Genomic DNA, 27,335 nt, shown 5'->3' with positions numbered 1-27,335 from the left:
TTAAAATTATAGACTGATCATTTCTTTGTCAGTGGGCAAATGTACAAAATCAGCAGGGGATCAAATACTTTTTCCCCTCACTGTATATACTGTTATTTGTTCTAGGGACCAGGCTGACTGGAAACTGAATGGTTTAATATCCCCAGTCAGAGCTTCTAGCCACTCTCCTTAAGGTTTGAATTTGAAGTATCCACACTCAGGGCCACCAACCACCAACAGATATTATTTGTACTGAGGTCTGAGAGGGGAGTATCCCTACTCTGGGCCTTCACCCAACAATATAAATCATTTTACTGAGTCATACTTTGATTATGGGCTGGTATGACAGTCTCTCCACCAATCACCAACACATATTATGTACCCTGGGTTTAGGGAGCTAATGCCCCCAGCCCAGTCTTCCCTTGCTGAAGTTTCCATGTGACAACATTAGGTGACATATTACAAAGCAGTCACACTGTCATGTGGAAGGAAGGGGAGTAAATCAAATTCTCCTATGGACACGAGGGCAGGAAGTAAAATATATAGAGACATGTGTTCGAGTGGCATCTGTCAAAGGTAGCTTATCCATTCATTTCCTCCTATTTCTGATCAAAATTCTTTCTATGGTTTCCTAGAATTTGTATAACTCTTTACAGTTACTAGGTGCCTAAGTGACCTATCGCCAAGCAATCACAATGTCATTTGGGAGGAAGGGCAGTGAGTAACATACTGTACTTTCCATACCCAGAAACATAGAATATTTATTTTTGTCCACATGTTGGTGGAACAGAGCAGCAAAGGAGTTGCGGGTAAGGTAGTATTGTCGGCTGTGAAGATGGCAGTTAAGTGAATACGTTGCTTTACCTTGCATAGACAAAGCACAGGCTTGTGTATAAGAAATGTCTCCACATACATGGTTAGGTTACTCTATAAAGATAAGGGGATACCTCAGTTCCAAATAACCTGGGAAATGTTAAGGTTAGGTTGATGAAATTAAGACAAATATCATTGTGTGCAATTCCGCGTACACACCATCGGAATTTTGGCTCAAACTTGTGTTGCATACACACGGTCACACAAATGTTGTCTGAAATTCCGACCATCAAAAACGCGGTGACGTACAACACTAAAATTAAGTTCAATGCTTACGAGAATGCGTCAAATTGATTCAGAGCATGCATGTTTTTTTGTGCGTCGGAATTGCATACAGACAATCGGAATTTCCTTCAAGAACTTTTCCCGTCTGAAAATTTGAGAACCAGCTCTCAAATTTTTGCTGTCGGATATTCCGACAGAAAAAGTCCGATGGGGCCTACACACGGTCGGAAGTTCCGACCAAAAGCTCACATCAAACATTTCTTGTCGGGAATTCCAATCGTGTATACGCAGCATTAAAGGTATACCCTGTTACCACATTTAAATGTATTTCCCCTTAAAGCTATTGGATTTTCTTTCAGATACACTGGCTCTAGCAAGGTTACCACTGATGATGAAGATGAAGAGGCCTTTGATAGAACTTTCACCTCAAGAGAATGGAGGAGTGGAAGCCCAAAACGGTGGAGTTCAAGTCCACTTAAATCAACTGATTCGTCCAGAGATCGCAATGCTAAGGGACCTACTAGTGATTTTTTGGTATATCAGACATTGTATAATGTGTTTTTTTTTTACTTTGTGGTGTCTGCTTTGCGGTGAATGTGTAGGTTTTTATTGTAATCACCAGCTACCAGAAATATTATTATTATGCCAATTCCAATGTATGTTCAAGAATAATATATGAAAAACATTTATTGCCAAGTCCTAAAAGGCAGGCTGCATAAAACTTTTATAAAAAGTGTCAGCTGTGATCCCCTTTCTCTTCAAATACCTCCTCTATCTAACCGTATTCAACCATTTTGAGCCAGTCAGAAGTCTGAATGGCTCTAATTAGGTTTGCTTTGGTGATCGCACCTTTGTTCACACATTTAGAAAGTGTTCCAGGGACTATTAACATAAGAGCAGGAAGAAAGGAAAAAAATGGAGATATTTGTCTCTGTAGCACTATAAAAGGTGGCTTATCCTCTAATGATGAGATTTCCTGTCAAATCACCAGGATATAAAGTTAGGGGAAATCTGTCTATGGGGGACACAAAACAGCAATAAAAACCTGGCAGTCCTAAATAGGCCATTAGTGAGGTCTGATTTATTCATAAAAATATAGCATTTGCTGGTATGGTACTGAGATTTTATGGCTGCAGTCAGCGAGGTCAGTGCAGATAATTCTGTATAATTAGAAGCTCACAGTAATGTGTCTATAATTATTTCTATGGTTTCCTAGAATTTGTGTGCAAATCTTTACAATTATTGTCATTCTAGTTATTGTAATAATCATATGTTTATTAGGCATGAAGGAATATGCCGAAAGAATCAGGATCAGAAGATGCTCATGGTGTTGTTGTTTTAAATGGAGACCACTGGCTTCAAAGACTGGAGTGATAACCATTGCCTTCTGAACTTCTATTATTTATTAAATGTTTATTACATTATCCCCAACTTTGTTCCATGTCCGCCTGGACATTTGCATGTTTTAACCACTTCAGATCCGTAGGACGTCCTGGGACGTCCTGGACTTTGAGCGGTGATATCTGAATGATCTGAAAAAATAAAATAATAAAAAAAAAATTTTAAAACGCCCCTGTCTCGGTCGCTCGCGTGCAGAAGCGAACGCACATGCAAGTCCCGCCCACATATGTAAACACCGTTCAAACCCCACATGTGAGGTATCATCGCGTGCGTTAAAGCGTGTGCAACAATTCTAGCACTAGACCTACTCTGTAACTCAAAAATAGTAACCTGTAAAAAAATTTAAAGCGTTGCCTATGGAGATTTTTAAGAACCGAAGTTTGGCGCCATTCCATGAGTGTGCGCAATTTTAAAGCGTGACATGTTAGGTATCTATTTACTCGGCGTAACATCGTCTTTCACATTATACAAAAAAATTGGGCTAACTTTACCGTTTTGTTATTTTTTAATTCATGAAACTGTTTTTTTCCCTAAAAAAAGGCGTTTGAAAAATTATTGCGCAAATACCATGTAAGAAAAAAAGTTGCAATGACCGCCATTTTATTCCCTAGGGTGTCTGCTAAAAAAAATATATAATGTTTGGGGGTTCTGATTAATTTTCTAGCAAAAAAATTGTGATTTTTACATGAAGGAGAGAAGTGCCAAAATAGGCCCGGTAACGAAGTGGTTAAAAGAACCTCTTGCATTCTCCACTATATAAAAAAAATCCAACAGGCAGAGTGTAATGGTTACAGGCCCAGGAACTCAAGTACGAAGATCTTACCAATAGGGTTCCTGAGAAATATATAAAACTATACAACTATTAACTTTTAAGCATCTACCACAATCTGAATTCTCAGCTATGAGTGTTAAAGTTGATGAAATCTAATAGATATAAACAGCAGCTATCAGTTTGTATCACTAAGAGAGAACTACACTTTTACTGGCAGAGAACATGCTCACTTTGGATTGCCTATGAATAGCCATAATCAAGTTGATGTCATTGTTCACAGCACGGTATTACCTACATACTGGATTACAGGGAGAATTTACAGTAGCTTTACTGTTGTGCTTTAGGGATTTATGTAAAGAGCATCTTAAAGTAGTTCTAAAACAGGGATGCCCAACCAGTGGCCCGAGGGCCGCATGTGGCCTGCGGAGCACTCTGATGTGGCCCCGTGACCTCCTGCTCTGGGATGGTGGGTTGGCAAGCCCAGATTGTGGGTTTGCCGAGCCACCATCCCAGAGCAATCAGTATTGCGAATGAAGCAAGTGGCTGCGGAGCAGAGACGCATAAGCCAATGCTTCCTGTATAGCGCCAACTCCTGTCACAGGCGGAGTGTTACCAAATGCGCACTGTCTGGGACAGCAACAGCCAGTGATACCTGAATGGAAGACTGTTATTAAAGGTTTATTACTAAAATCACAATTTATATATGGGAATATCTGTTCTGCAGTGGTTACTGGGCTGCTTGCAAACTGATCCGCAGGTGCAGCGCAAAACACCTGCAGGTTACCTGCACTGAGCCATAGACTTACATTATTACCTGGGGGAAGTGCACCACCCCTGCAGGTTATAATGGAAGTCTATGGCAAAGTGTAGCTAAGCCATAAGTGCACTGCGCTGCACCCTTGGTGTGGGTAAACCCCATTGCGTCAGTGTGAAAGCAGCCTTGACCCAATCAGACCCTCAGTTCACCTCTATTGAACCACAGATGTAAACGGACTTGTGACCATTTACACCAACCTACCTCCAATCTGATCCGCTAAAAAAAAAAAGTAGGGGGGGTTCTGTCCCCTTCCATCTCGACAGATCGGATCGGAGGGCCCATAGAGTAGAGCGGGCTGTGTCTGTGTATACTTTACATATGTGGAGTGCACTTGTACCTGTCATCCGCCTGCTCCGCTCATTGTGGCCCATGACTAGTTATGAAGGTGCTTAAGTGGCCCTCGCTCTTTAAAAGGTTGGGCACTCCTGTTCTAAAAGATAAAAACTTTTTTAACCTAACTGAAAAACATATTGTACTTACCTGTTCTATGCAATGGTAATGCAAGAAGGTGTTGAAAGTGTCCGTGTCCAGGCGTTTTGGAATCTCTGCCCATTCATTTTAATGGGCAGGGCATTTTGGGAGTGCTGTATACAGCGCTCCCAAACCGCCCCAAAGATGCTGCTTGCAGGACTTTTCCTAATGTCCCGCAAGTGCACCGCCGAGTGTGAAAAGACACACTGGAATGAATGGGAGGCAGTTTTCAGGCGTTATTTATTGGCTATTTCTTTTTTTTGATAAATATTTGTATTTATTTTCCCAGAGATCTAGCGCAAAAACACTTGAAAACCTCCTTAGTGTGAAAGGGGTCTTAGAATTGGTGAGCTGCAATTTAATACTCTAGATCCCAAAGTGCCTTGCACATGCTTATCAGACGCTAAATATATTTATTTTTAGTACAATGAGAACGTTTGAAATCTTTGTGAGGTTTTTATTGCTGCCTTTGTCTTCCAACCCTAGTGACACCTATTTCTTGTTCTGGTGTCACTGGGATAAAAATAATGAAATAATCTCCCTGGTGGGGGTGACAGAGAGTAACTCTGTTTTGGCTGGAGTTTGTCTTTAATAGGCTTTGATTGTTGCTTTTGTTTTTCAGTGTTCGCCTGAACAGGTACAGAACAGGAGAATCATAGAAAAGCTTTTAGCAGAGAGGGAGATTTTGGAAGGAACTGTTGCCAAACTTCGCCGGGTAAGAAAAAATGTATGGGGTAATCAAAAACCCACCAGATAAACTGTAGATAAACTTACTGGGCCGGATTCAGATACCTGAGCGTATCTTTCTTCCGGCGTAACTTATCTCCGATACGTTACGCCGCTGTAACTTTGGGCGCAAGTTCTGTATTCAGAAAGAACTTGCGCCCTTAGTTACGGCGGCGTAACATATGTGTTGCGGCGTAAGGCCGCCTAATTCTAATGGGGATGTTGGGGGCGTGTAGTATTTAAATTTTACCTGACCCCGCGTTTTTGACGTTTTTTTTTTAACGGCGCATGCGCCGTTCGTGAAACAATCCCAGTGCGCATGTTTGAAAATCCGCCGCAAAGCCTCATTGGTATCGACGTGAATGTAACATACACAAAGCCCTATTTGCGAACGACTTACGCAAACAACGTCAAATTTTTTAAATTTGACGCGGGAACGACGGCCATACTTAACATAGGATACGCCGCACATACCCCTCATATAGCAGGGGTAACTTTACGCCGGAAAAAGCCGAACGCAAACAACGTAAAAAAAAAGTGCCGGGCGGTCGTTCGTTTCTGAATCGGCGTAAATACTAATTTGTATATTCCTCGCGTAACTATACGGAAGCGCCACCTAACGGCCAGCGAGAATATGCAGCCGAAGATACGACGGTGTAAGACACTTACACCAGTCAGATCTTAGGGATATCTATGCGTAACTGATTCTCTGAATCAGGCGCATAGATACGAACGGCCGGACTCAGAGATACGACGGCGTATCAGGAGATACGCCGTCGTATCTCGTTTCTGAATCCGGCCCACTGATTAAATCCAGTACCCAAACCACCATTCCTCTAAGAAACATACTGTAACTAAAACATGTGTTTTGGGATCTTCAATTTATAACGTGTTAAAGGTATCTCCAAAGAGCAGGTTATTGATCTTGGAAGTCTGTGATGTTGGCCCAATGGTGTGGAATTGGAAGGTGAAATTACAGACCATAGTCTTCCCTTCTAAAACAACAGCCTGACACATCAGGCCTAGAATGTCCGCTCTTATTAAAATTTATAGACCACATCGAGATTGATAAGAATGGACTAAGCAAGCTCATAAAAATGATTAGTGAATATCTCTCCTAATCAGTGGCGGCCCGTGCATTGTGGGCGCACATGCGCTGCCCCCCCTAACACGCACCTCCACCACCCTCTCTATACATGTGCCTGGCCCCTTTCAGGACGCCAGACACATGAATTACTATGGCGGAGAAAGGCGGGGGTGTGTATTTTGAAGCACAGGATTATAGCCAGAGGCTCGAATAGGCTTCAAATCGAGTGAGCTTGGGGTGCAAAGCACTGCGTCCCGATCACAGCCTGTTGTGTGATGATAGGGAATTCATTTTTGCTATGGTCACACTACAGTTCCTCCCCGCCAATTAAGAGGCAGGTCTGTGAGACCTGTTTCCCGATTGGCCAAAGCGACAGGCAGCCCTATTGGGCGCCTAGCGCTTTTGTGGAACAGGAAACACACAGGGGAGGAAGCCTGAGAAATGGACACGGGAGCCGCCGTTGCCCGCACTGGAGGAGAGGAGGAGGACAGCCCCACCACTGCAGGAGAGGAGGAGAGCCTCACCACACAGCAGGTAAGTGCCGCCAGACCACCTGCAGGTGTTCCGGCTGGTGGTCAGTGCCACGGGTGGTCTGGTGGGTGCCGCTGTGGTCAGTTCTGCGGGTGGTCCAGCAGGGGGGGGAGAGGTGGGTTGGTACATGTTTGCCACCCACACAAAAGAAGAACCCACCAGCCGCTACTGCTCCTAATCCACCATGGCATGCTGACAAGGTTATTATCATTAACCAAAAAACAACTTATTGGTATTCATGATTCACTTGACTGTATCATGCATATTATGCTTATATTATATAGGCCATATAATAGTTATTTTCTATAGATCCAGAAACATCTACAGTATGTGCTGGAATATATTGCTGTGGGTAAAAGAACTGGTACAGATATGTCTTGTGTGAGTGATTTCTTAGTTCTACGAAGCCTACATAGATTGATATCTGCTTCTCCTGTTTGCTGCCATTCACAGGAATTCACATTTGAGGAGGAGAGAATATCCCAGAGGAAGGCTCAGTACCGAGAAGCTGATCAGCATTTAAATGATGCCCTGCAACAAAAAAAGGTTCTGCCAGAATGCACATTTATAACATTTATAGCAGTGGTAATTTAGTCGACTAAAATATTTTCATAGATGAAATTGACACTATTTTATTTGATTAAAATACAACTAAAACAATTCATATGACTAAAATACGACTAAAACAAAAATAGTATTTTAATCAAAAGACTGTAACTGAAACGAAATTTAAATAATTTTAGTCGACTAAAATCGATTGGGTTTAGTTAAATTGTAATGCATTATTTAAGCATTTCTCTAGAATTTCCAAACTCGTTATCAACTCCTGGAGTCCTGGAGTAAAAAACCTAATAACATGTTATTATTTATGATATTAAAGTGTTTGTTACCCCAACGTTTCATATTTCTGATATGTGCCTGCTGTACCATGTACTTGTATGAAAAAGTATCCAGGGCCAGATTCAGGTACATTTATGTTGCTCCGCGGCAGCGTAACGTATCTGATTTACGTTACACCGCCGCAGGTTTACAGCGTAAGTGCCTGATTCACAAAGCTCTTACCTGTAAACTTGCGGTGGTGTAACGTAAATCCGCTCGGCGCAAGCCCGCCTAATTCAAATGGGGCGGGCACCATTTAAATTAGGCGCGTTCCCGCGCCGAACGTGCCGCGCATGCTCCGTCGGGAAAATTACCCGACATGCATTGCGCTAAATGACGTCGCACGGACATCATTGGTTTGACGTTAACGTAAATGGCGTCCAGCGCCATTCACGGACGACTTACGCAAACGTTGTGATTTTTTAAATTTCAACGCGGGAACGACGGCCATACTTAACATTGCTTAGACCACCTAGGGCCCAGCTTTATCTTTACGACGCGTATCTCTACGGAAACTACGTAAATTTAGATCGACGGGCATCGCGGACGTTCGTGAATCGCCGTAACTAGTCATTTGCATATTCTACGCCGACCGCAATGTCCTCGCCACCTAGCGGCCGGCATAGAATTGCATCCTAAGATCCGACGGTGTAAGTCAATTACACCTGTCGGATCTTAGGGCTAGCTATGCGTAACTGATTCTATGAATCAGCCGCATAGTTAGGACGGGCGGATCACAGAGATACGACGGCGTATCAGGAGATACGCCGTCGTATCTCTTTTGTGAATCTGGCCCCCTGTTCTCTTTGTATTGTTTCCTTTGTGTGAAAGCCCTGGTGTTGGGTTTACATCCATTTTAATATAACCTTTTAGTTTAAACCTGCTCATAGTGATGATATAAATGTCAAAATCTGACTGCCTCAAAATTTATATGCGGACTGAGGATAACCTAAACATTAACAATTATATCAGCCAAGTGCAATCCCATTTTAGTAGAACAGCTATGAGCTGAGACAATATTTTTTCTGAGAACAGTGGGCCAAGCTGTGTCTGCAGAGGTTGTATACTGTTAGTGCACATGCAGCTTTTTATTGGGCAGATCAGGTCATGCATATTTATTATCTATGGACAGTTGACAGTGAACCTGTCATCAGAAAAAAATGTTAGTTCTGCCATTGCTAATCCTGTTCTTAAAAATGCTTGTTGCCTCACTGTTATGTTAAAGGTAATTTAGCATTTCTTATCTCAACACTCGTATTACGGCAAGCAGGTCAGCATGACAGCCAGGCATCTAGCATTTTCAAACGAAGGGGTCAGCAACGGCAGCCTCAATTTTCTCTCATACCACATTTTCTTTATCACACACGGAATTATATGAGGAATATAATACAAATACTTTTAAGATTGTAAAATTTGTATCATTCATCTTGCCTCACATTATGACACACTAAACCTTATTCTTACTATGTATCTTCTTTGTGATAGGAAGCTTATAATGAGCTAGAATCCCTGCGTGATTTGCTAGAAAAGACTCAGAAAGAAGTAGTGAAAATGGAGACACATCTGAGGGAAAGTCAAATTACAGAAGAAGACTTCAGGTAATAAGATGATAAACTTAATAAAAATGTTATCTCTTCCTCCACTTCTCAGCCTGTTCCAGCACATACACTATATTCTCCTCACCCTCAGGTGCCAAGGACACATGTCCACAAACCCTATGTTATGTATTGTCCATCATTTAGAGAATTCCTGTATCAGACAATGAACAGGCTCATAAAATCTTTTAGAAAGCTGTTTATACACTATATGAAAGGTACAATTTATAAACTGAAAATAACAGACCTGTGAATTAACACCCTCACCCCTACAATAGCCGATCTCCTGAACCCCTTTTACAATAAATATATGTATATACACTCCCCTCTCTTCCTCATTGTCATGTCATATAATAGTGTAGTATAAAGTGTATCCAAACCCCAAGAACATAAATGTAATACAGACATCCCAACCTGCAAAAACTCATTTCAGGGAGGTGGCGCTCCACGCCCGCAACAACTTTTTTTATATATTTTTGGGGGGCTTTGGTGAGATATCATTGGTCTGAACAGACCCCTGACATCGCCCCTTTGAGACAGAGAAAGGGACTGAGGACACAGATTCCCCAGTCCCTTTCTCAGCACTCAAGACGAATAAAGAGGAGACAGAGACTCCTGTTCATTCATAAACTGAGCAGAGTAAACAGTTTACTCTGCTCTGTTATCACAGGACACAGGAGTGATCTCGCTCACTGTGTGCAATTCCTGACAGACCCCCCCCACCCACAGTTGGTAGGAGAGGAGAGGAGCCGGCTGCAGGGGACGAGGGGGAGCAGAGGAAAAAAGGAGGGGCAGAGGAGAACACAGAGGCCGGAGGAGAACATGGGGGGGGGGGTGGCTGAAAGACACAGAGGGGGACGGAGGAGAACAGGGGGGGAGAAGGACATGGAGGGGGCGGAGGAGAACAGGGGGGCGGAAAAGGACCAGGAAGGGGACCGGGGGAGGAGCACCCAGAATAGCTGAGAATGATCTGTGCAGCAAAAGGGACAGCTGTGAACATCTCCCTGTATAGCTTTTTAGCTGACAGCCATGGGAGAGAGAGAAGGAGAAGCGGCTGTCAGCTAAAAATCTATACAGGGAGATCGATGTCCACAGCTGTCCATCCTGCTGCACGATCATTCCCAGGATATCGGGAGGCGCTTGCAGGTGTGCGGGAGTGTGCGGGTGCGGCAGAAATGAGAGAGACTCCCGCACTTCATGGGAGACTTGTGATGTCTGGTAATATTTTGAAGTTTACCAGTCTTTAGACTTTATTTTCTCATACATTTTTACCTTTATTTTCACCTGGTGATCTTGTCAGTATTACACTTCCTGTCATAGGGTCACAACACACATGGTAATCCTGCCAGTAACACGCCTTCTGTGTTAGGGTGACAATGCTCATTCACTGTACTGTATCTATGGAGAAGCATTGTTGTCACCCTGGAGCAGTGATGGCGAACTTTGGCACCCCAGATGTTTTGGAACCACATTTCCCATGATGCTCGAATACACTTCAGGGTGTATGAGCATCATGGGAAATGAAGAAGTTCATTGTCAGGTTAGGGTTTACATACATTTTAAGGGTAGACTATCTGTCATGCCATGATACATTTTTACAGATAGGGAGTCGGTCGGCAGACCTTTTTTGGTCATGGCCAAATCGCCGGCTTCTGTCGGTCCAGCTGCCGTACACAGGGGCCGAATGTCAGCTGGTTTGCCGTCAGCTGATGCCGTCCAACATTTAACCCACTAGGCTTAAGTTCTAGCAGCTGTGTTAAAGAAAACGTTTCCTCCTTCCCAATGAAATTATGACCTTTATAGGAACTGTAAGTAAAACTGCTCCTCTCCAACTGTAACTTTACAGCAGGATCCAGCGGAGAGCCCCTGGGCAGTGGGCTGAGGGGGCCATGTCAGGCTGTATGGGGACCAGTAATACTGATTACTGCAGGAGCGTGGTGGCTTTGCTGACATCCACTGTCAAAAGTGGGATCAGCAGTGTCTGATGCAGAGGAGAGACTCCTAGAGTCCAGAGTCCGATGAGCAAAATATGCCCCTACTGCAAGCTAATGGCAACGTTTTCATGGGCCCCAGGTAACACCATCTTCCTCTAATCCCTTTTCATTACAATACACTCCCATTCCTAGTCACAGCAACTCCCTGACTCCATAATTCCCCCCCATACCATCCCACCTTCTTTCCACCAGTTACAGCATCTCCCGCTCACCTTTTTTTTGGGTCACTTAGCCTCTCTGTCAACTGCTTTGCCTTAATGATCACAGCACCTTTGGTTGCAAACCTCTCCTCCTCCTCCTTGTGCCACCTCCATTCTGCCACCTTTTACCCCCTCCAGAACTTCCTCTCCTACCCATCTCCTCCCATCCTATTTATTTATACTGCCCCTGTCATATGTGCCTCTCATCCCCCAGGTCACAGCACCTGCCTTCAACCTCATACACCCTTTAAATCTTAGTCTTAGATATTAGATGTGGTGCAAAATAAAGCCATAGAAAGTCTGAATTACCTTGGATAGCCCTCCTTACCACTTTGTTAGAAGCTCTAATTTATCCCCATTTCCCCTAAGCATTCATTATTGGATAATCAACACCCATCCCATTCTGTGTATATCAAATGAAAGGATGTGGCACTTAGTGTGTTCATAGGTGATTAATGAAGTATGATAAAAACATCTAAATAATATCACGAAAGTCCAACACTGAATAGTGAATCAAATATCAAATTAGCAAGCATAAAGTCCATGTGTGATAATAATCCCAACCCCATAAACAAGTTGCTCTTATAATGGTGACTCCTAGTTTTTCCACCACGAGTGCTCAATGGGAAGGTGGCAACTCGCCAAAGGTGTTTGACCCCTTTTTACAGGATGGTCAAAATGCGCATTTGGAATACCAGATTGATTCCATTGTCAGCACCACTCCGCTCCAATGGCCCCTCAGGATAAAGCTAGGAATTATAAAAGTGACTCCACACAGGAGACAAGGGTAAAGTCTCATAGTGTAGTAAGTTTATTGATGATATAAAACCAAAAAGTTGTAAATGTTGTATATGTGCTTTTCCTGGCACTAGGTGTTTCCTCCGGCGATGGTGAGCTGACCAGTGGGGGTGCGTCCATAGAGGGCGCAGGAGTCATCGCATGAATCTATCTATTGTCGCCACTGCCACCCCCCTATTCAGGTGTCCGACCCCTTGTCGGGCACCGGGCATCTGAGTTACATCGGCCTGGGTGTTTTTAGAAGCGCCTGATTAGAGCGTTAGAGAAGCAAATAAATTGCTTCCCTAACACTGACCCGCCTCTCAGCCAATCAGGTGCTCGGGTCTGGTTACCATGTCACCTGATTGGCTGAAGCGACAGGCGCTGTGATTGAACACCTATCAGGCATCCAATAATAGCAGAGATTACAGGAAGAGGATGGGGAAAAGACATGGAGGACTTGGAGCATGGGGGACAGCGCCGAGACAGGTAAGTGCAGGACGGGGGGGCACACTGGCAGCATTTGATGGGGCACACTGGCGCCAATTGATGGGGCACACTGGTGGCAATTGATGGGGCACACTGGCGGCAAAAGGATGGGCACACTGGCGGCAATTGATGGGCACACTGGCGGCAATTGATGGGTACAGTATCTGCGTTTTATGGCACAGTGGCTGCAATTTATGGGTACATTGGCTGCGTTTGATGGGCACAGTGGCTGCACTTGATGTTTTTTTTTTTTTTTTTCAGTTTGTTTGCACCCCCCCAAAAAAAATTTAAGCACCAGCCGCCACTGTTGGCCACATCTTGCTCTGTGTGGTAAAGCCTCAATAGGATGTCCTACAGGACCCGTAAGTGACGCATTCTCCCTTCCGGGTCCACATTCTTTAATTTGATATACACAATTCTAGGTGAATCATTTCACCTTAAAGGGGCAGCTTTTTTTTTTACATCTTTGTGCACTTTCACTCACAGTGCGCCAATCTCTGGTTAATCACAAACACCCATCTCCTTTTGTCTGTCCATCCTGCTTCAAGCAGTGCCCCCTTCACCGTCTCTCAGGTTTTAGTATGTATGTACTGTACTATATAAAATGTTTACCTTTTATCTATAAAGAATAAGAATATATAATTTGATATGCTGCACTGCAGGAGAGAGTTGGTGATCCTGGAATACAAACGCAGTGAATGCATGAAGGAACTGCAAGAACTAGAGCTGGAACTAGAATCTATACGGCAGCAATGTTCCAGCACACACAGTGGTCAGATAACAAGCTTTCAGTATGAGGTGCGGTATTAAAATAAAGAAAAATAATATTCGTACTTTTATTCTTCGTAAATATGATGTGAATGAAATCTTCCTGATACTTGAATCACAAATTGTTATTGCATTTCTTTCAACAAGATCTCCTCCTTAACTACGGAACGGGAGGAGTTAAAAGCCCGCATAAGGCATATGGAGGGCAGCATTTCATTTATGGAGCGCCAGGAACTGGAACGACAGCTCAACAACATTAAATCGGAACTGTTCTCTGAGCAGAGGACAGCCAGAGCCAAGATAGAGAAACTACAAGAGGTGAGGTCATAGAATCAGCAGATAGGCTTCAGAATGGACATCATACAAAATCCGACACTACTTTTATGAGCAGACTGTACATATTAATGCCCGGTACACACAATGAGATTATGGGATGAATGATTATCCATTTTTTTTTTTTTTTGCATGCAAATCTCAAATCAAATCTGATGAGTTTACTGAACTCATGAAAATTCTCGTACGACTGAACAAAAATTCGGAAGTGATGTTGTAGTATATTTGTATTGCATTTTCGAACTATAGCTGTACTGAATAAATGAAAATCATACGATCTGGCATGGTATGAAAAAAAAAAATTGTGCATGTCCGATAGAATAATATCGGATGAACTGCCATGATCGGCTCTTGAAGATCTGTACTAAGAATACGATTATCATACGATCACCATCAGAAAATGTTATTCTTCGTACGATTTTCTGATCGTGTGTACTGGTCAGTTATACAGATCCTGTAAGCCGACCATACTAGGTATATTTATTTAGCACTTAAAGGAGTTGTAAACCTTCCTGTTTTTTCACCTTAATGAATCCTATGCATTATAATTAATGCTTACTTACCTGAGCCCTCGAAAGTTCCTGTTCAGAGAACGAGCTGGATCTCGGCACGGCTTCTCGGCTCTTCATTGGATAGATTGATAGCAGCGCAGCCATTGGCTCTCGTTGCGGTCAATCAAATCCAATGACGTGGGAGCCGGGGGCGGGGACCCAGTCCGGCATTCGTGTCTATGGATGCAAATGCAGGACTTGCAAGTTAACCCCCTTGGAAGAACCCTTCCCAGAGGGGGTTATCTGATGCGGGGAGGAGCCGAGACAGCCACCGAGGGACCCCAGAAGATGGCACTTGGGGCCACACTGTGCAAAACAAACTGCACAGTTGAGGTAAGATATGTTTGTTATTTAAAAAAAATCGAACCTTTAGTACCACTTTAAAGTGGAACTTCAGCCTCAAATGGAAGTTTTGCTTTCTGTAACCCCCCCCCCCCCCCCCCCTAATGTTTTAGCACTTTTTTTAAAGTGGAATGGTCAGGTACCTATTTCTGGCAAGTACCCACTCCCATTTCAGCTATGACCACCTAGATAAGGGGTCTCAAACTGGCGGCCCTCCAGCTGTTGCAAAGTTACAAGTCCCATGAGGCATTGCAAGGCTGACAGTTACAATCATGACTCCCACAGGCAGAGGCATGATGTAAGTGAACCCCCCCTATAGTTTTCAGCCAAGGAAGCTGCCATCTTTGCCTATGTTTAATCTACAACTGCCATGATGCTGCATATGTGATAAGTTACGACCCCAGCCATTGGATGGTTTCACAGTTTGGTTGAGAGCACAACCAATAGGTTTGTTACATTTCCGGCACATGCTGAAAATAAAACTATTTTATGGATGGGTTTACTTCCGCTTTAAGTTCCATTTAACAAAGTGCTTTTCTCATAAAAAGCGTGTAAAGAAACCTGCGCTGAGATATCTGAGGTTTGTAAGAGGCTGCTGCCTTCCTGGAAAACTGTCCCCTAGGGGACAGAGAAAGTATAATATGTAAAAGGGTTAGGAATGATGGCGCTGCCTAAGCGTATTACTACACTTTAAGGTCCCAATGTGGATCTACCTAGACAAAAGTTGTGAATGTGTACTCCACTTAGGGTCTTATATTGGTAGAGGTCCAACAGGGTCAGGTGACTGAAGGGACATGAGCTACGTGACCTACAGCTATATCAAGAGCACTGGGGAAAAGGGAAAACCCCACAAGTCTGCTCTGATAATGTGCTAGTGGTCAGTGAGATGTATGGGTTAATATACCTCTGTAATGTGGACGATAACACAGTTTGTGTGCATCTGTGATAAGTATACACAAATTACAGTAGGTAAGCCCTATATGTCTTCATCAAACATTATATATGCAAGTGGCCACTATGAATAGCTGAGTGAGATAACCACAATGAACCAGTAATATGAAAACAGTTGCAGACATTATCTGTGATAATATACTTATCACAGATGCACACAAACTGTGTTATCGTCCACATTACAGAGGTATATTAACCCATACATCTCACTGACCACTAGCACATTATCAGAGCAGACTTGTGGGGTTTTCCCTTTTCCCCAGTGCTCTTGATATAGCTGTAGGTCACGTAGCTCATGTCCCTTCAGTCACCTGACCCTGTTGGACCTCTACCAATATAAGACCCTAAGTGGAGTACACATTCACAACTTTTGTCTAGGTAGATCCACATTGGGACCTTAAAGTGTAGTAATACGCTTAGGCAGCGCCATCATTCCTAACCCTTTTACATATTATACTTTTCTCATAAAACGTAGTATCACAATGACAGATTGTTACTGATATCTGCAAATAAACAGTAATAATGTTTAGTGCTTGGCTGTAGGACCCTCATCCTGGCTATGACCTAAGCCACCATTAGATAGGAAAGTTTTAGTAGACATCAAAATATGTATTGGGAATATCCCCTGAATCCTGTTCTAAATCTCTTTTTCTGATCTCAAAATTATTTTCAGAATTTGGAAGAGTCGCAGTGTAGACTGGAGGAAACCAGGGCAGAGTGTGCAGAAAAGCAGGGAAATAATAAGCAGTTAAAGTCTCAACTCCGTGAACTGGAAAAGAAGTTTGAGACCCAGATACAGGTAGGACCATAAGAGGCATTCTGATGTTGTAGGCTATATATGTTACTGCTTTCTGCACATTACCACAGCTTAATAAGCATGTTGGTGGAGCAGAATCAGTTCCATCCAGATGACTTTACTAGACTATACCAAATACAGTAGCACCAAGGTTGCTGCCAGTGTTCTAGTTCAGTGGTTCTCAACCCTGTCCTCAAGTACCCCCAACAAGGCCATGTTTTCAGGTTTTCCTTTGTTGTACAGGTGCTTTAAATCAGAGTCAATGGCTTGGTATTTTGGACAACTATTTTATGTAAGAGAAATTCCCAAAACATGGCCTGTTGGGGGTACTTGAGGACAGGGTTGAGAACCACTGGTCTAGTTAACGTGTATCTAAACCCAAGCACATTTTTGTATTATGTTGCAGCCTACCAGTCCTTAGACGTGGTGTTCTTTTTCTAGGCCAAGTACATGTTCTGCAACTTTCTCTGTACTGAACTGAAATCTTAAACAATGTTACCAGCTTTCCCAGGTATCCTATGTTATGAAAATGAGCAAAGCGGAAGGATTTGTAGTCCAAAAAAAGGAGAGAAGTCTAGGGTGACAACACTGCTCCTCCACAGAAAAATATTGCAGCCACTAAATCTAAGAATTGGCAAATTCATTAAAGGAGTACTAAAATCAAATTATTTTCCTTAATTATCAATAAATAAAGAGCAATAATCACTGATACAAATTTTGGTGAAATATTTTTACTCACTTTCAAAACATGTGCATATCCTCAGTCCATGCCTGTAGCTCCAGCTGCTGTTTTTTTTTTTTTTTTTGCATCTTCATATGAACTTTCTGCAAAAAGTGAAAGAACACATTCGGGACACCTTTTGGACATTAGGCTTCATTTCCACTGGCGTTTTTACAGCCACATTTCTGAGCGTTTTTTACAGCTTAAAAACGCCTGTCCATGTTATTCTATGGCATCATGCCCACATAGACGTTTTTGAGCTGCAAATGGCATAGGCGTTTTTGAGCTGTAAAAAAAACGGAGGGCCAGGGCGTTCTGAAGCTCCAGAGTAGAGCTGTAAAAACGCCAGACGTTAAAAAACGTGCAAAAACGCTCAAAAACGCGGCCGCGGCCTAAGGCTTCATTTCCACTGTCCATGTTTATTTTGTAAAAAAAAAAAAATGTTTGTGAGCTGCAGCTTTAAAAATGCCGCGGTCGCGTTTTTGAGCGTTTTTTAGCGTTTTCGCGCGTTTTTGAGCGTTTTTGAGCGTTTTTTAAGTCTGGCGTTTTTACAGCTCTACTCTGGAGCTTCAGAACGCCCTGGCCCTCCGTTTTTTTTACAGCTCAAAAACGCCTATGCCATTTGCAGCTCAAAAACTTACAGAAAAGTGGCTGTAAGCCTAGGTTCACACTGCTGCGAATTCAAAATCGCGGTAAAATGTGCGATTTTACCGCGATTTCGCCACGATTTTGCCGCGATTTCGGCCGCAATTTAATGTAAATCGCGGCCCGAAATCGCAAAAAGTAGTACAGGAACTACTTTTTGAAATTGCAGATGCGGCGTCGCACTGATTAGGACAGTGCCATTGCCGACAATTGCCGCCGATGTCAAATCGCATCTCAAATCGTTCCAAATCGTACCCAGTGTGAACCAGGGCTTAATGTTCAAGAAAGGTAGCTGGACGTTGCTATGCACTCTGTCCATCAAATGCTTAAATTAATTCTGGAACAGTAATCAGATAATTAATCAGCACTCTCTTAAACACCAATTACATGCAAGTGATCAGTCCTGGACGCAGGCAGTCTGCAGTCTGGGCCAATCACCTGCATGTGATTGCAGCATGAGTGATTAAGTAAAAGTGGGTGTGAAAAGCTGCGAGAATCAGCAGCCTCCCATTGCTTTCAATGGGGCTGCCTACTCACAGCTAATCGCTGGAAACTCCGCTAAGGTTCTTATAGGTAATGGTGGGCAGAATGCATTCACAAGCGTGAATGCACCCTTACACTTTCTGATCTTAGTGCATCTGAATGTGTGACTATTAAAGAGAGATATTGAGACAGCAGAATGAATTTCAGGCAGGGACATAAGTGAAATGGATGCAGATGGGTATCTCTGGAATGATTTAAAAGAGAGGTATGGGATTCATGAAAAAAAAAAATATATACTCACCTAGGTGGATGCAGCATTGGCCATCCTCCCTCCACTGTCCCTCGATGTCTTCTCCCGCCCTCGATGACGCTTCAGCCAATCAGGTTCCCGGTAACTAGACCCGGTGAACCTGATTGGCTGAGACGCGTGTCAGTGTTAACCAGGGAACGCACACCACGTGTGTCCCCTGGTTAACTATTTTGAAGCCTGTGGGCTGTAATCGGGAAGCCTATCAGAGCCACTGGCTCTGATAGACACTTCCAAAGCCAACCAACTGCTGTTATTCAGATGGCCGGTGCTCACCAGGGGGGCGGCCATCTGAATAGTGGGCGGCAGCGGCGCCGGCGACAATACATAGATTCATGCATCTATGTATTGTTTCAGTGGCGGTGCAGGAGAGAGGGGGCGGCGCTCCTGCGCCCACAATCGACGCACCGCCACTGCATTGGTCCAATGCTGCATCTGTCCCTGCCAGCTCCAGACCGAGAACTGAGTGATCAAACACCACTGATCGCTCAGTTTTTGGTCTTCAAGATGCAGAGAACTGATCTCTATCCAGTCACTGGCTCTCTGCTCTGCCCCTCCAGTGCTCACTGGAGCACCGTGCTCTGGAGAGTGCAGGAGCAGTTGGCTCAGGCTGTTAGCGGATCACTGAGCTGTCAGTCCAAGCTTCTAGGCGGATACCGACCATAAGGTTGGAATCTTTTCAGAGCCTGGACTGGCTTGACTGTGGACTTTAGCTGGGCTTTAGGAGAAGTACAGCCAAACAAGCTTTGGCTATACTTCTTTAAACTTGAAGCTTATATGCAATTTTTTTTTTTTTTACTTTAGTTGTGCTTTAAAGAATATGTAAACCAAACATTTCATATTCCTGATATGTGACCGCTATATCATGTACTTGTATGAAAAAGTATCCTGTTATCTTTGTATTGCTTCCCTTGTATGCAATACCTGGTGTTCCTGCCAGTCCCCCTGCGTTCCTATTAAAAACTGACCACACTAGGCAGGAGAGCACAGTTTGGTCAATTTTCTGGCTGGGTTGAAACTCAGCTTGCTCTCCTCCAATGATCAGACTTGTGCTGACACACCCCTCTCTGTACAGCCATTCACTTAGAAGATCAGTGTGCTGCCGTTTCTCCTCCCCCAGCTCTCTAAAATCTTTATGCAGCTGAGAACAGAGGGTATGTCATCGGTTATAAAAAGGGGAGGGGGAATGGTATTTATAATGTTTTTAAATGTACATATAAATGTTTTGCCTTTCATTTCTATTATAAACTGAATGTATTTTTTTACAGGGTGAGTGTTTACATATACTTTAACTGATGTCAGTTAAATGCAGTCATTTATAGAAGAAGGCAGTGTGCATGTATGTATGTGTTTAGGAACGCTTGTGACATACAGGGCCAGATTCATAAAAGAGATACGACGGCGTATCTCCAGATACGCCGTCGTATCTCTGAGATACGACTGTCGTATCTAATGGCCTGATTCATAGAATCAGGTTACGCATAGACCGATTAATTGAATATTTCCGCGCTAGGACTAAATAGTAAAAAGCTGCAGCCTCCCTGTGAATACCCTCTACTGAGGGTGATAGAATATAGATATTATTTGCTCGAGGGAAAGTGGCGCTGCTATCCTGGTACTAGGCTATGTCGCACTAAATTATGGGCAAGTGATTATTCAAATCAAATATATGGTGTTGGGTTCCTCCCTTTGGTTAAGCTCATGTGTGCAGCCACCAGTAGGATATAAGGTCCCCCTTTTTATTGATGTGCGGTAAAGGTCCGCCAAGGTTTCCTATTTATATATTGACCCTATATTGCATCCAGAGACCAGTAAATGCTGTTTCGTAAGGAGAAACAAGAAAAAAGTGCAATATGTGTAAAGAATTAATTAATGCTTCTGTGTCCTTAATTGACAATTAAAATTGGGAGTGTCACCTGAAGTAGAATCTGTACCCTGCATTCACAACTGCCCAATAATGTGAGCTGTAAAAGTGTATCCCCTCATGTGGTAGGAAAAAATGTGGTTTGTACACATATAGTGTTAATTTTAGTAGAATGTGTATAAGTGACAAAAAATAAGTGTGGTGTGCTTACTGACTGTACTTCACACCAAGCATAAATATGATTAATGTTGCTCAATAAACCTTATAACTGATATACCTTCAAAAATGTGACATAAATAAATATATGAATTCATCAACCATCAAACAGTTAATTAAAGTGCTGTGTGCTAGTGATTCCTCTATGTGAATGAGTGCCTGCTGAGTGCCCTCATATAGCAAATAGAAATAAAAATAAAAATAAAAATATTGGAATAGTCACGTAGATTGTGAGTTCCTCAATTGGTGATTGCATTCAAATGTTTCAAAAAACAATTCAAACAAAAATATTTTAGAAGTTAACTCTGACCATCTCTTGTGGAAATTCAAAACAAACAAAAAACAGTATCTATAGAAGCCGTGCAGACCTCTCTCCAGGCTGATTACTCAGTGCAATTCTCAGCTGATATGCCAAAACAGTTCAAACAAAAATATTATAATAGAAGTTATCTCTGGCCGTCTCTTGTAGAGATTCAGAATAAACAAAAGACAGTATCTAAAGAAGCCGTGCAGTTCTCAATTCAGGTTAGTTGCACAATATATTCCCCAGCTGATGTATACGGTGAATTCTTATCCTGTTACGAATCACTTTCCCGTATCCCCTCTCTGGCGTGGCTGACGATTCCCCCCAATGTGTCCCCACTCACCAGACAGATGTCCCCTCGAGGGGGTGTAGAGCTTGTCTGAATTAGCTTCAGTGAGCTGTCGGATGGTTACCTCTCCTGTCGGTCTGATGCGGGACGGCGTTTTCCTCATATGTTGTGTCTTGCCTCTTGGGGTGGTGATCGTGTAGAAAAATAAAAAATATATCCACATGGGAAAGTACGTTCTGTACTTGGTGATCGCTAATGTTTCAAAAGAGATCAACCCAAGTGCACTATTAGTTAAAATCCATAAAAAATAACAAAATAAAATAAACCGTTTAGGGTGACGGTAGTTGTAAGACAACTTCCAGTAATCCGCCTCGTTGTACACTAACCGGGTCCTGTGGGAACAGTCCAGTGCGGTAGCCTTAGCACGTGTGGCTGTTTGCGTTCCACAGCCCTGCAGTCCGTACCCGGAAGTGTCTACTGGCGTTGCGTACTTGCGTGTGACGTGATAGAAGCTAAGTCACCTGACTAGTTTCGTCAATAGGACTTTTTCAAAGGCGATAGCTATCTCTCACTTCACACTGGATTTTATACAATACTCGGCAGCCTATTCCCTCCTACCATGGGAGTGGCGATAATCCTATAGTCCAATCATAGAACTAAGTTATATTGCGGGATGTGTGCTTGCTGGTTACGTAAAGAAGGAAATTAATTGATTTATCCACCAAAAGTTTAATCCGTGGGTAAGTGTTGTTTTACTTTCTAAATTTGTTAATCTAGGCACCCAATCTTCGGAACTTTTGATGTAGGTGTACAAGTAGAAAAACAGGTAATGGGATGCCGATTAGTGTACCAAAAATGCAATCATTTTGTACTTAAACTGATGCTTACATATATGTGACATTGTATTACTGCCAATGTCACACTTTTCACTCACATTTCGCTAGTGTGTCATTAAATGGAGTATATAATATATACACACTAAATGAGGAGCCTTGCAAGTGTATATGCCTATAAGTAAAAAACTAAGTATGTAGATAAATACTCTCTATGGTGGGAAGGGAGGAGAAGAAAGGAGTATAAAGGAGAGCAAGGTTCTGTATATAAAGGTCAGATATAAGAAAAATTATTTGTTTTTCTATATGCGTATATGTGCATGAAGGTTCTACTATTAAGCCCATTATTCAAAAAAACTGAATGTGAACAGTCCCAAAATATATTCAGCTCGTTTGAAGTGAGCTAAATTTGGAACACTGTTAGGGGCTATGTTGATAGAGTGTGCACCTCTCCTTCTGTATATGAACCTAATAATAGTTATTATGCATAAGCTGTGGTTTTTATATGAAAATTGATTATACAACATATTTTACGTTATATTGTATGTATTTATGTGTATTGGAACCTAAATTCAAAAATGGGCCGGAAGAATTGGAATAAAAATAAGGGAGTGTTAATTGGATGGGCTGTGTCCAAGAATTTTCAGGAATTTTTTAATTGTATCATTTCATATAAATTCTGGTGGGGTTATTTGAATTTTTTCCTCAGGGTTTATTATCACTACTGAAATGCTGCATGATTTATTCCCTGTATAAAGGTGGATCAGAGGAAACTGTCACTAATTCCTATCATTACCATTCCAGTTTTTCAAGGGCTAGTAATTAGAAATATAACAGTTGAGGTCGATATCTATGTTCATTCCTTTTGGTGCTAGTGATCCCAGCCTATAAATCCATTCGGTTTCATTCTGTGATATTTGTAGTTTTCTGTTACCTCCTCTCCAATGACTTTGTATTGTATCTATACCGTAGAATATCATTTGAGAAGGGTCACTGTTATGTACTTCACTAAAATGTTTAGACAAACTGTGATATGGGAACCCTTTGCGGATGTTTTTTACATGTTCCCTTATCCGTACTTTTAGAGGTCTTGTAGTCCTTCCCACATATTGCAGTTTGCAGGGACATTCAATTACGTATGTCACGTGCGTGGTGTTGCAAGTTATGAGTTTTCTAATCCGATATTCTTTATGATAGGTATTTGATGTAAAAGTAAGGCGTCTGCGGATTTGTTTTCGAGTTTTTTTGCAGGGGAGGCATCTCTGACACCTATAAAATCCTTTTAATTCCGGGCACAGTTCCACTGGTTGTGGTGGATTCACCACATTATGTACTAATTGGTTCCTCAAGGTCGGTGCCTTCCGGTAAATGAAGTGAGGTTTACTAGGTAAAATTTTTGCTAGTGTAATGTCCTCTTTAAGTATAGGCCAATATTTTTTCATTATTTTTTCTAATTGTCGGTGTTGATTACTGTATCCTGTTATGAAGGCTGTATCATATGAATTTCTCTTTGGTTTAGGACTTGGGTTGAGTAATGTGGCTCTATCTATATTTCGTATATTTTCTTTGAGTTTCTGTAATGATGAATATTGATAGCCTTTCTCTTCAAACCTTTTAAGTAGCACTTGTGCTTGTGTGTCAAAGTCCTCAATTCTATGGCAATTCCTTCTTATTCTAAGGAGTTGGCCTTTTGGAATATTTGATTTCCATTTACTGTGATGGCAGCTCGATGTTGGTATGTATCCATTTCTATCTGTTTGCTTGAAGAATGTCTTAGTACATAATGTTCCTTCATGTTTGAAGATCTCCAAATCTAGATATTCGATGGTTTCCCTGTGCCATTTCCCCGTAAATTTTATGTTAAAACGGTTCTGGTTAAGTTGTTGCATAAAGAGTTCAAGTGTGTCTGATGTTCCTTCCCATAAGATGATAATATCATCTATATATCGCCTGTATAGTTTCATTTGTGGGATATGTTGATTGTGGATGTATTGTTGTTCCCACATATCCATGAATAGATTTGCGACGCTTGGGGCATAACGAGCCCCCATCGCCACTCCCCTTGTTTGCATGGAAAATCAGACATGAGACAGGAACAAATTTACTATATTTTAGAGGGACTTCAATTAGCAATGCAAAATAACCATTTTTGGTACAATAAAGAATATTACGTGCAAACAAGGGGAGTATCCCATATCCCACAAATGAAACTATACAGGCGATATATAGATGATATTATCATCTTATGGGAAGGAACATCAGACACACTTGAACTCTTTATGCAACAACTTAACCAGAACCGTTTTAACATAAAATTTACGGGGAAATGGCACAGGGAAACCATCGAATATCTAGATTTGGAGATCTTCAAACATGAAGGAACATTATGTACTAAGACATTCTTCAAGCAAACAGATAGAAATGGATACATACCAACATCGAGCTGCCATCACAGTAAATGGAAATCAAATATTCCAAAAGGCCAACTCCTTAGAATAAGAAGGAATTGCCATAGAATTGAGGACTTTGACACACAAGCACAAGTGCTACTTAAAAGGTTTGAAGAGAAAGGCTATCAATATTCATCATTACAGAAACTCAAAGAAAATATACGAAATATAGATAGAGCCACATTACTCAACCCAAGTCCTAAACCAAAGAGAAATTCATATGATACAGCCTTCATAACAGGATACAGTAATCAACACCGACAATTAGAAAAAATTATGAAAAAATATTGGCCTATACTTAAAGAGGACATTACACTAGCAAAAATTTTACCTAGTAAACCTCACTTCATTTACCGGAAGGCACCGACCTTGAGGAACCAATTAGTACATAATGTGGTGAATCCACCACAACCAGTGGAACTGTGCCCGGAATTAAAAGGATTTTATAGGTGTCAGAGATGCCTCCCCTGCAAAAAAACTCGAAAACAAATCCGCAGACGCCTTACTTTTACATCAAATACCTATCATAAAGAATATCGGATTAGAAAACTCATAACTTGCAACACCACGCACGTGACATACGTAATTGAATGTCCCTGCAAACTGCAATATGTGGGAAGGACTACAAGACCTCTAAAAGTACGGATAAGGGAACATGTAAAAAACATCCGCAAAGGGTTCCCATATCACAGTTTGTCTAAACATTTTAGTGAAGTACATAACAGTGACCCTTCTCAAATGATATTCTACGGTATAGATACAATAAAAAGTCATTGGAGAGGAGGTAACAGAAAACTACAAATATCACAGAATGAAACCGAATGGATTTATAGGCTGGGATCACTAGCACCAAAAGGAATGAACATAGATATCGACCTCAACTGTTATATTTCTAATTACTAGCCCTTGAAAAACTGGAATGGTAATGATAGGAATTAGTGACAGTTTCCTCTGATCCACCTTTATACAGGGAATAAATCATGCAGCATTTCAGTAGTGATAATAAACCCTGAGGAAAAAATTCAAATAACCCCACCAGAATTTATATGAAATGATACAATTAAAAAATTCCTGAAAATTCTTGGACACAGCCCATCCAATTAACACTCCCTTATTTTTATTCCAATTCTTCCGGCCCATTTTTGAATTTAGGTTCCAATACACATAAATACATACAATATAACGTAAAATATGTTGTATAATCAATTTTCATATAAAAACCACAGCTTATGCATAATAACTATTATTAGGTTCATATACAGAAGGAGAGGTGCACACTCTATCAACATAGCCCCTAACAGTGTTCCAAATTTAGCTCACTTCAAACGAGCTGAATATATTTTGGGACTGTTCACATTCAGTTTTTTTGAATAATGGGCTTAATAGTAGAACCTTCATGCACATATACGCATATAGAAAAACAAATAATTTTTCTTATATCTGACCTTTATATACAGAACCTTGCTCTCCTTTATACTCCTTTCTTCTCCTCCCTTCCCACCATAGAGAGTATTTATCTACATACTTAGTTTTTTACTTATAGGCATATACACTTGCAAGGCTCCTCATTTAGTGTGTATATATTATATACTCCATTTAATGACACACTAGCGAAATGTGAGTGAAAAGTGTGACATTGGCAGTAATACAATGTCACATATATGTAAGCATCAGTTTAAGTACAAAATGATTGCATTTTTGGTACACTAATCGGCATCCCATTACCTGTTTTTCTACTTGTACACCTACATCAAAAGTTCCGAAGATTGGGTGCCTAGATTAACAAATTTAGAAAGTAAAACAACACTTACCCACGGATTAAACTTTTGGTGGATAAATCAATTAATTTCCTTCTTTACGTAACCAGCAAGCACACATCCCGCAATATAACTTAGTTCTATGATTGGACTATAGGATTATCGCCACTCCCATGGTAGGAGGGAATAGGCTGCCGAGTATTGTATAAAATCCAGTGTGAAGTGAGAGATAGCTATCGCCTTTGAAAAAGTCCTATTGACGAAACTAGTCAGGTGACTTAGCTTCTATCACGTCACACGCAAGTACGCAACGCCAGTAGACACTTCCGGGTACGGACTGCAGGGCTGTGGAACGCAAACAGCCACACGTGCTAAGGCTACCGCACTGGACTGTTCCCACAGGACCCGGTTAGTGTACAACGAGGCGGATTACTGGAAGTTGTCTTACAACTACCGTCACCCTAAACGGTTTATTTTATTTTGTTATTTTTTATGGATTTTAACTAATAGTGCACTTGGGTTGATCTCTTTTGAAACATTAGCGATCACCAAGTACAGAACGTACTTTCCCATGTGGATATATTTTTTATTTTTCTACACGATCACCACCCCAAGAGGCAAGACACAACATATGAGGAAAACGCCGTCCCGCATCAGACCGACAGGAGAGGTAACCATCCGACAGCTCACTGAAGCTAATTCAGACAAGCTCTACACCCCCTCGAGGGGACATCTGTCTGGTGAGTGGGGACACATTGGGGGGAATCGTCAGCCACGCCAGAGAGGGGATACGGGAAAGTGATTCGTAACAGGATAAGAATTCACCGTATACATCAGCTGGGGAATATATTGTGCAACTAACCTGAATTGAGAACTGCACGGCTTCTTTAGATACTGTCTTTTGTTTAT

General features: G+C 41.9%; 1 protein-coding gene across 2 annotated transcripts in view; it reads left to right on the top strand.

Moving 5' to 3' along the window:
- The window catches only part of LOC120932662 (trichohyalin-like), a 165,472-nt gene that overhangs the window by 82,074 nt on the left and 56,063 nt on the right, over positions 1–27,335 (top strand). For both annotated transcript variants that reach the window (XM_040345205.1, XM_040345214.1), the window contains 7 exons: positions 1,437–1,611; positions 5,161–5,253; positions 7,336–7,428; positions 9,247–9,359; positions 13,479–13,614; positions 13,732–13,902; positions 16,435–16,560. In XM_040345205.1, the coding sequence (XP_040201139.1) occupies positions 1,437–1,611; positions 5,161–5,253; positions 7,336–7,428; positions 9,247–9,359; positions 13,479–13,614; positions 13,732–13,902; positions 16,435–16,560 (907 nt within the window). The remainder of the gene's footprint in view (positions 1–1,436; positions 1,612–5,160; positions 5,254–7,335; positions 7,429–9,246; positions 9,360–13,478; positions 13,615–13,731; positions 13,903–16,434; positions 16,561–27,335) is intronic.

This window comes from Rana temporaria, chromosome 1 (assembly GCF_905171775.1).
Source record: "Rana temporaria chromosome 1, aRanTem1.1, whole genome shotgun sequence".
NCBI lineage: Eukaryota > Metazoa > Chordata > Amphibia > Anura > Ranidae > Rana > Rana temporaria.
Note: the sequence above shows the minus strand (reverse complement) of the source record. Positions and strands in the feature narration are given on the sequence as shown.